Source organism: Microcaecilia unicolor, chromosome 2 (assembly GCF_901765095.1).
Source record: "Microcaecilia unicolor chromosome 2, aMicUni1.1, whole genome shotgun sequence".
NCBI classification, from domain to species: domain Eukaryota; kingdom Metazoa; phylum Chordata; class Amphibia; order Gymnophiona; family Siphonopidae; genus Microcaecilia; species Microcaecilia unicolor.
The window spans coordinates 211,791,032-211,801,937 of NC_044032.1; the positions used below are offsets into that span (position 1 = coordinate 211,791,032).

General features: G+C 40.2%; 1 protein-coding gene across 1 annotated transcript in view; it reads right to left on the minus strand.

Moving 5' to 3' along the window:
• The window catches only part of LOC115463300 (fructose-1,6-bisphosphatase isozyme 2), a 92,207-nt gene extending 81,705 nt beyond the window's left edge, over positions 1 to 10,502 (minus strand). Inside the window, exons 1-2 of the mRNA XM_030193690.1 lie at positions 10,230 to 10,502; positions 180 to 342 (exon numbers count right to left, since the gene is read on the minus strand). Of these exons, the coding sequence (XP_030049550.1) occupies positions 180 to 342; positions 10,230 to 10,399 (333 nt within the window). The 5' untranslated portion in view covers positions 10,400 to 10,502. The remainder of the gene's footprint in view (positions 1 to 179; positions 343 to 10,229) is intronic.
• Between the last annotated feature and the right edge of the window lie 404 nt (positions 10,503 to 10,906).

The window sequence follows — 10,906 nt, forward strand, 5'->3', positions numbered from 1 at the left end:
AAGCTTGCTTGCTTACTTAGGAGATCTGAATGCCCAAGGGCAAGACTCATGTCTGCAAGAGCAGGATAAGCAGAAAATAAATCTTAAATAGGAATATCATTGGACTTAATACAAGTATTACTGCCACCTGCTGTTTAAATGGATAACTGCTGCCCTTTCACACTGACACAGCCACTGACCCTCAGCTCCTTTGGAATGAGGACGGCATCCTTATTCTCCTCTGAGACCAAGACGCATGTGCTGTATGAGGACTTCAACATATTAATCACCAGGTCATTGGATAGCACATCTAGTTTCTTCACCACATCTCCAGTCACATTGACATTACCCGAAATGCCATACCTGAAACCACAGAAAGAGAATAGAGCAGCCAGCCCAGAAAAGATTGATAAATAGGGCTCACCATTACGCAGTAAGAAAGTACAGGCCTATTTTTCTTCATAGAATAGAAGCATAGCTGGGCATATTCACATGTATGCACTCAGGTCTAAACCTTTACCTCAGCAACAGAGTTGGTGTGAGTGTATGCATCTCAGTGCCAGAGTCGCATGCATAACTTATAATATCCTATGTTATGTGTACAAGTGAATCCCATGCAGATTCTGCCCATGTGTACATCCACCTTTACATAAACACAGTATGTAAGTTATGCGTGTATATGAAGAATAGTGCTTAGGTGGCATTTTAGCATACATTTTAGCATTTGCACAGGAGTACGTATGCGCGCACTTTCATTTTGGAGGGGAGATATGATAGAGGTCTATAAAATACTGAGCGGAGTAGAATGGGGAGAGGTGAATCATTTGTTTACTCTTTCCAAAAAAAAGGACTAGGGGGCATGCAGTAAAACTCCTAAGTAGTAAATTTAAAACAAACCAGAGAAAATATTTCTTCACTCAATGTGTAATTAAACTCTGGAATTTGTTTCTAGAGAATGTGTACAAGCAGTTAGCTTAGCAGGGTTTAAAAAAGACTTGGATAATTCCCTAAAAGAAAAGTCCATAAACCATTATTAGGATGGACTTATTTCTAGGATAAGCAGCATAAAATATGTTTTACTGTTCTGGGACCTAGATTGGCCTCTGTTGGAAACAGGATACTTGGTCTGTCCCAGTATGGCAACATTTATGTTTCTTATGAGTGGGGTATGGGTAGGCCTCTCATTTATGCTGGTGTAACTGCAGGCATGGAAATGTAGGGCGCTCTGACACCGGGTTAAGATAATGGAATCTGGGCACCCGGATAACATTAGAATATGCTCTCACTGCGCAGAATCAGGACACCAAAATGGAGGTACCCACTTATAGAATTGCCCCCTTAGTGTCTCTGGGGTCATATATGCAATTGGTACGAGAGAAAAATCCAATAGTACCATATCACAGTATTTTATCTTGTTAGAACTTGCTTCTTTACAATTATGTTTTCATCACGTATTACAATTTTTCTCTCATATCACTAATAGTGGACCTAGAAAAGGTGCAGAGAAGGACAATCAATATGATAAAGGAGATGAAAAGGCTTCCTGATGAAGCAAGACTAAAGAGTTAAGGGGCTCTTAAGGCTAGCTTAGAGGAGATACTTTAGAGGTCTGTAAAATCATGAATGGGGTGGAACAGGTAAACAACCATTGTTTCTCTTTTCTTTTTCTTTTTTTTCTTATTTTATTTATGCAATTTTAAATTTACAAAGTCAAGTATCACACTTGTACAGAAATAGAGCATAATCCCAAACAGAATACAGGATAGTCTTGAATATAAAGAAAAAGAAAAAAATTACTCAGCTCCTTATAATCCATTAATGGAGAAAATCCAAGGTTTTAAAGGAAGAAACACTGAAGGAACATTTTAAAAAAGAAACAATCTGAAGTAAGCCAAGCATTATACAAATAAACCTTAACCAGTGTTACCCCCAGAGGAACCACCTACTCCCCCAGCAGACAGCCTCCTAGTAGCCAAAAGAGCAGTCAATTGCAAAGGTACAAATAAAAAAAACCATAGCTCCCAGAGTTTATCTTTTCAAATAGTAGTACTAAAACTAAGAAATACTCTATGAAAATAATATGTAGCACATTTAAAACAAATCGGAACAAGCATTTTTTCACTCAATACAAAATCAAGCCATGGAATTTGTTGCCAGAAGATACGGTCAAGGATAAGAAAGAGACAAGTTCCTTGAGTCAAAAAATCCATTAATCATTATTAGCCATATAGGTATAGGAAATCCACTGCTTATCACTGGGTGTGAACAAACAACACATATATTCCTGCTTGATGCACCCTCCCTGGCTCCTACCCTGCTAGTTCGCCCTGTTAGATGCTTCTCCCCCTGCATACTCCTTGTATATTCTTCTAAGTTTTCCTATTCTGTATTTTATTTAATGTTTGTAAGCCACATTGTGCCTGCATAAGTGGGAAAATGTGGGATATAAGTGAACAATAAATAAATAAATAAATCCTGCCAAGTATTTGTGACTTGGATTGGTCAATGGCCAATGTCAGACACAGGATGCTAAGCCTGATGGACCTTCATTCTAACCCAATGTGGCACAGTTTATGTTCTTCTGTTCTGATGTTTTTCCATGCTAATGACTGTATGAACAGTGGAGACAATATTCGAGGCCATTTATAACAGCCACCGTTATCCAGATAAATAGCTTATCTAGTGCTCACTGTGGATATTCAGCAGCACTGTCTAGATAGTGCTACTGCCTATCATAGACTGCCTCAGCACTATCCACCCATATGGGTGGAGGAAGGGCAGAGCTGGCAGTTATCTGAAGAGTGGCAATAGTCAGACCACCATCTGGATAACTATCCAGATAGACATAGGTCAGAAAAACGTCCTAACTTTCTTCGGATTCCGAGCTCAGGTAATAGGGATTACTGTCAGGTAGTGGGTATACATGGGAATTCTCTGGTACAGCAAGATGATGACGTGTTCTCAATTGCAGACAAGTATTTAATGCCATTGCAGTAGCAAATATGGATCAAATCTTAGGTTCTTTCAATACTTCCAGTGCACCTCCTGCTTCCTCTATCAAAAATCTTCAAGCTGATCTGGCATATTAATTCTGTATCATGGTAACTACAAATCTGTCAGAAGGCTCTATTTCTGCGGGTCGAAAAGAAGCCCAGGAGAGCCCATAGTAAAGAATACACCAGTAGATCAGACACACCTCTCTCATTATTACCTGGGCTCTGATTTGCTATTCCTATGTGGAGGAGTAGCTTTCTGGTTAACATGGTGGGTTGACATTCAGAGGAACTGAGCTTGATTCCCACTGTGGCTCCTTGTGACCCTGGGCAAGTGACTTGACCCTTCATTGCCTTAGAAAACTGAACCCACTAGGAACAGAAAAAGTACCTGTATGTGGTTGTACCACAGAAAGGCAAGAATCAAACAAATGAGCATGTGCAAGGAGTGCCAATGTCAGTGGCAGGAAGAGAGGCAGCCTTCTTCTCCATTGGGGCAGTTCTGGCAGCAGATCTCAACAGCTGGTGGGCATTGAGCATCCCCCCCCCCCCCCCAGCAAAGGTAAGAAATGTGGTGAGGGGGAAGAAAATGCTGTTGCCCCCCAGTCCACCCATGGGCCCCCCTATAAATCCAATGCTAGTTACACCTCTGGAATGGACTTAGCTAGTCTGAGGTTATCCTGTCTTGTTCTCTGTCACTGAGCTATGCAGCTGTTATCACCTCCTTTCTACACCCTGTCCTACATTTTGGAATACTTTCTCTTTAGTCTCTATCCCATCCCCTTCCACAAGCATCTTCATGTATATTTACCAATACCCACCTCCTGAATTTCGCTTCATAAGTACATAAGCATAAGTACATAAGCACCGCCATACTGGGAAAAGACCAAGAGTCCATCAAGCCCAGTATCCTGTCTCCAACAGCGGCCAATCCAGGCTTCAAGAACTAGGCAACCCCCCCCCCCCCCCAAAAAAAAAAAAATAATGTTCAATGGACTTTTCCCTCAGGAATCTGTCCAAACCCTCTTTAAATTCCGGCGGTAATCGGGCATCACTGCATGCTGCCCGGTTACCGCCAGGTTAGCGCAGGGTCTCTTATCGCCACCTCAGTGGGTTGCGGTAAGGGCTCCCTGCCTCATGGCCATTAGCTTTGGATCTTCTGCAGGAGGCTTACATTAGAGGTACAGTATTGAACTGGTTTCACTCTTATTTTTCAGACCACTCTTACCAGTGGGGCGCTAACAACAGGTACTCATCACCTTGACTAAAGGTGTGCCTCAGGGATTTCTTTCAGCTCTACTTTAATATATTCTTAGCATCTATAATCATACTTGTTCAGATGTTATATATAAGTACATAAGTATTGCCATACTGGGAAAGACCAAAAGGTCCATCAAGCCCAGCATCCTGTTTCCAACAGTGGCCAATCCAGGTCACAAATACCTGGCAAGATCCCAAAAAAGTACAAAATATTCTATACAGCTTATCCCAGAAATAGTGGATTTTCCCCAAGTCCATTTAATAATGGTCTATGGACTTTTCCTTTAGGAAGTCGTCCAAACCTTTTTAAAACTCTGCTAAGCTAACCGCCTTTACCACATTCTTTGGCAACGAATTCCAGAGTTTAATTACACGTTGAGTGAAGAAAAATTTTCTCCGATTCATTTTAAATTTACTGCATTGTAGGTAGGTATTCACATATATATACACAGATGATATCCAGTCCATAGTTGGGATCCACACTTTCAGAATATCTTTTCAACAAGCCTTGAAAAGGTTACCTCCTGGATTACTCAAAATAAACTTCATCTTAATCGTGCCAAATATGAAGCTCTTTGGATCTCGATATATTCAATTACGCCTGTTTTTGAATCCCATGCTTCAGGAGAAGTTTGAGTTATATCTAATGGCAAGAAATAGGGTACTTGTTGCATCCACATTGAGATGTTTACATACCCATCGCTAGGTGGTTTGCACTGGCTGCAGCAACAGAAAATTCTTTAACACAAAAGGTACTTTTCCAGTGGGAGCGTGCAAGGGCGTGCTAAAATGATAACCCAGCAGAAATTTGTCTTCAGTTTGAGTTACTGAAAACTCATAGGTATCTCTGAACCAATCATTAATATGTCTCGTGTTGCTGGCTATTGATAGGTACCTAATGTTCAGCAGTCCCAGTCCTCCTTTATCGTTCTGGTTCATTGCACTCTGTATCGACAGCCTAGGTCTCTGACCTTTCCACATATAATTTTGTAATATCTTACGTGTAAGTTTCTCATCTCTTGTTCTTAAATATAGAGGGAGCATTTGGAAGATATATAAGAAACGGAATAATCGTCATATTAAATAAACTAACTCTTCCCAGAAAGGATATTGGATAAGCCCTCCAGAGAGCTAGTTTTTGTTGCAGATCCTGTAATATGTGGGTCAGATTCAATTTATATAAAAATGTTAGATCAGTAGGAATCATTGTACCCAAATATTTTAGAGAGGTGTCTGCCCACACAATGGGAAGTTTCCCTCCAAGACTCTTTAACTGAAGAGGGTAAGGGCAACGCTTTGGATTTCTCTAGGTTCAGGATGAACCCCAATGGTCTGCTATAATACTGTATCAAGGTCAACAAGTGAAACTAATTTATAATGCACAAAGATCATGCCATGTAATCCCATTATGAGTAGCACAAAACTGGCTACCCATCACCACAGAATCAGATTTAAGATTCTAATACTCACACACCATGCATTGTTTCCTGGTCTTCCGCTCTATTCATCTTCTTTACTGATCCCTCATGATCCCACCATTTACTGAGGTCTGCTAATCAGCAACCTCTCTGGGTCCCACCTTTCTCTAAGCTGCATCTCGGCTTTTCACATTCTTCAGCTTTTTATTGTGCAGCCCCTATTCTTTGGAATTCTCTTCCTTTAACACTGCATTCTGAACCCTCTCAATGTAAGCTTAAAGCAGCTTTAAAGACCTGGCTCTTCTCTCAAGCTTTTTCAAATTCATAATTCCTAATCCTTCTAGAGTTACCTGCCTCTAAGTGTCAATACTTTTTTTTACTTCCCTTATGTGTCCAGTCATATGTTACAGTTGATGTATTTTGAATAATTAGAGGCTGATTTTCAAAGCATACAGATTTACAAAGTTACATAACTTCCTATGTAATTTTGTAAGTCTATGTGCTTTGAAAATTAGCACTTCAATGTATCTCATTATTCATTTTCTCTACCTGCTGTGGTTCTTTGTATGCTTGATGTAATTTGGCCCATACTGTGAATGCTGCTCTGTTCTGGAATTTTGGAAACCAAAATTGTGTGTTATTGAACGGTGGTATAACAAATGTTTAAATAAAGTAAGAAAGAAAGAAAGAAAGAAAGACCTGAGCTGTCAAATATTGCATCTGGTCTCCGTTAACACAGGCTAAAGTCGCTGGAAATCATAACTGATCTGGAGTCTCGAGTAAATCCCTCCAAATAAGAGTTTTCATATTTCCAGAGTCCACTAAAGCTTGAGTAGGAGTCCCCTTCAGTTCAGCTTAAATCACAAAATTCTGTATCTCCAGATAGAGAGCAACCACAGAATTGCAAGTATATGGTGCCTTTAGATTAATATCCATAGTGTCCTCTTCCACCACTGGGCAGTTTCTAAAAAAAGAGTTGAAACAACCTGAAGGTTCTGGCTCTGGGGCTCGGGATGTCATTGGGCACAGGGTCCTCAGAGACTGCAGCATCAGTCATTCATTCTTCCCCCTGGATTCCCAGGGTTCAGAGGCAGTTTCTTATCCTTCATTCTGGGTGTTTCAGGCATGGATTGAGCTTGATGGAAATCTTGGCTACCTCCAGAGAGCTTTCCAATATCAAACTGGGGTATTACCATATCCATTACCTCATGGGTGAACTCAGTCTCTCTAGGAACTGATCCAAGAGAATAATCTTGGCTATTTCCCCTCCAGACTTCCCTTCAGGTTGCAGCTATTTCCTGGCAACATCCTTGAGTCTGTAAAAGAAGCTTCCTGAATATACCTCACCCACTTCAAGCTCACCTCTGTGGAGATGGTTCTCATATCTGAGTTAGCATCCTGGAAACTGGCTAGGCTACTACTTGTCGATGGTTGACTAAGCAAGTAAATTATATTGTCTCTGGCCAGCTGGATATTCAGGCAGTCCTTTCAAAATTCAGCAAGAAATAATTCAGATCATCTTCAGGAGTCATCTTTGGTAAAATCAGAGCTGGAAAGGTTGCTTGAGATGGGGCACATGTACCACTTGGGACATCTGAGCCAGTGAGCTCTGTTGCAGCTATAACAATTTCTGAAAAGCTTGCAGTTGCTTGTATTGTGCCTGCACACTTCACTGAAGCTGCTGCTCCTGCTCCACTAGAGTAGGGTTACCATACATCCTCTTTTATTTATTTATTTGTAGCATTTGTATCCCACATTTTCCCACCTATTTGCAGGCTCAATGTGGCTTACATTGTTCCGTAATGGTGATCACCAATTCCGGAATAGAGAAATACATAGTTAAGATGAAGATGACAGAATCGGTTACATATCCAGGTGAAGAAAGTTCATTTTCTTGATGAGAAATAAAAGGTATAAGATTAAACTTCAATCGTGATAAATCAGCTTGAACAGTCAGCAATAATACACTTCAATCGTGAATAGATTAGTTTGAAACAATCAGAAAATTAAAGGTTACATCTTGTGTAGTTCTGATGGAAATTTATTACTGGTGTTTAGGATGGATCTTTGTGGTATGCCTTTTTGAATAGGTTGGTTTTCAGTAATTTTCGGAATTTTTTTATGTCGTGTGTTGTTTTTATGGATTTTGGTAATTCATTCCATATTTGCGTGCTTACAGTATATAGGAGAAACTGGAAGCATGTATTCATTTATATTTTAGAGCTTTGCAGCTGGGGTAGTGGAGATTCAGGAACGTACGTGATAATCTAGTAGAATTCCTGGTTGGTAGGTCTATAAGGTCTGACATATACCCCGGAGCTTCACCATGTATGATCTTATGAACCAGAGTGCAGACCTTGAACACAATTCATTCTCTTAGTGGAAGCCAATGTAGTTTTTCTCTCAGGGGTCTGGCACTTTTTTAAGAGGACATGTCCTCTTTTTGGACTTCTTCAGATATGTTCTCCAGGTTTGTTTGTTTTTAATTTTTAGGAAACTATCCTCTTTTTCTTTTATTTGACTATGAGCAACACACCTACCCACATAAAGAGAGAAACCTTCTCTGGCCTATTAGTCAGTCTGGACACATGGAGGTGCTAACGAGAGAGAAAGGCATTGCTGATCTCTCTGTTTCCCTGCTGGATGAAGCTGTCAAAGGAATTTGGTTCATGTAGCACAACTTTAAGCATATATCAAGCAAACGCTTTCACACTTGGGCTCAGACTCAGTCAAACCCAGAAGTTTTTGAAAAGCAGATTATTGTCTACTGCTGTACTGTTAGCCACTGATGCATGTTTATTAACTAAAAGCCATTTACACATTTGCTACAATGAAATATTACTTTAGCAAAGGTAGCAGCCATTTTATTTTTCATGTCCTCTTTTTTTTTCTCCGCAAATATGGCAACCCTACACTAGAGCCTGGAGTAATCTTTCCATTGTGACCTATACTGGCCTGGCTCTGCTGAATCACAACATTGCCCATAGCCAGAGCACTCTGTAAACCAACCAAAAAAGTCCTGGCCTGTTCAGCTCTAACTGTGCTTCTTCCAGTCCCTCTCTAGCGCCAAGCAATTCCTTTAGCCCAAATATGGCTCTGTGCTGTGGCAAGGCTTAAAGCTCTGGCAGGGGTAGCAGGACTGTGCCTGTTAGTGGAGAGACACAAATCTCACTGCTGCTGCAATATTTGATAGCATGAGTAAGCATAGGGTGAGCAGCCTTCACAAACACAGCAATACTTAAAGTGAACAAAAACTCTTTAATTCTGTGATACCTGTTCCTGTCATAAGGTATTAGCCCAAAAATATATATAAAGTAGTTTGGAGTTCATTAGCAAACAAAATAAGGGGTATGGTTCCTAACAGACCTCAGAAGAATTAAGAGTGTGTGCAGAGTTTGGAAGGTTAAAGCTTTTCCTACTTCATAGCTTCCCCCCTGATCCTTCAAATGTATAGTTTGTAGGATTGCTCTGGAGGTCTGCTTCTGGACCTCTGTATCTTTCCCTAGTCCTGGGTATCTATTTCCCTGGCCCTGGCTGAACCACACCTTCTTGGCTGAGCAGGCCTTGGTCTCTTAATGTGACCCCGTGAGGGAGTAGGCTTTAGGGGGCCTGATACCTTCCTATACATTCTACCACAGGCACATAAAAGTAAGCACTCAGAAAATATAGCACCTATTTTTGTTTGATATAGGCAGAGAATGGACAGACCAGGGATGGAATTGGCACTTATGTGTGTATTTTATAAAATATTTCTACCAGCACATACAAACACAAAGTCATTCCTGCTTCAGCTTTTGGGAGGCTATTTGTAAAAGTACTTAAGTGCATTTGTTGCTTTTATAAATCAGCTATAACATATTCATTTATGTGCCTTTTCTGGGGCACTGTTACAAAATTATCCTGTTTATAGGTTCTGCCAAGTGGGTTTACAATATCTGCATGACATAAGTCTAAAGGATACACTCACACTGGAGCTATGCATACAGAAGTGGGCTCATTTATCTAAGTCATTTTACATCTCACAGATATCTGCTCTAGTTAAGGTTTTAAAATCACAAAAGTTCAGTGTGCACAAAACCTGGGAGAGAGTGCAACAATAAATTAGCATGTGCAACACCTTTGAAGATATTATAAAAGTTTTGGAAGCAACTAGAGGTAAATAACCCCCTTTCCCCATAAGAACATTTTAAACCATCACATTTGACTATTGTTAACTCTTCAACTGCAGAATGCCAATCAGCACCTTAGTACGAATGGACACAATTTTCTCATTAGGCAGTTTTTACTTTACTTTGTACATAAATGCCTAAAATTGTTCAATGCAAATAGCTACATATGAGGAAAAAAAGTTTTATTTCTCTGGCACTGCTTTGAAAATCTAAAAATAAACAAAAACTTTCATGGAGTTTCATTTAAAGTTTTGACATTTACGGTTATAACCAATTTAGAAAGGGGATTTTATGCACATGTTACAAACTTTACATTTTCCAGCGTGCCCTTGCCTGCTTTGCGTTCATCTATTTTGAGTCGGACTTTTAAATTCTAATTAAACTTCTTTGCTTGCATGCAAAAGACTCACAAGTGTGCGAGGCCAGCCTTCCTGACTGCAGATGAGATGGCTTTAATGGCAGTTAGTACAGAGTTCAGCAGCTGGGTCATTTCTCCGGTTCCTTTAGCTTGTCTTCCTTTCTCCATAACGTAGCGGGTAAGGGTTTGCATATCTGTCTCAAAAGGGCTTCTGTCTGACATTTTTGCTTGCAAAGTTTTAGCTTCTTAGTTGGAAAAGTCTGGTTCCCAAAGTGGTCTTGCTTCTTAGCAGGCGATTATTTGAAGGAGATGTTCTAAAGTTCTGTGCCAGACATGATCACTTCAAATGCTACATGGACTCACGTGACTAAAATGCCAGACATGCCCAGGTCATGTTTCATTGCTGTGGATCCTGAAGAAGAGAATGGTTGTAATGTTAACACAATCTGAAATTGTCTATTACAGCCCCTTTAGCAGCACAAGTGGATTAGTCCAGAGATGAGAATTGCAGATTGGGGAAACAGATAACTACAGTGAAAGAGGTATATTAGAAAAGCATGTTAAGGTGCTCATTTTCAATCCACATGGACTTGTAACCCATGTAACTTTGTAAGTCTATGTGCTTTGAAAATGAGCCTCTAGCTAATGCAATACAAATCTACACTGATAGGGTATAGCAAAGCAATTGTCTTTAGTGCCAGTGTTACTAGGGCGCATTAATAAAATAAC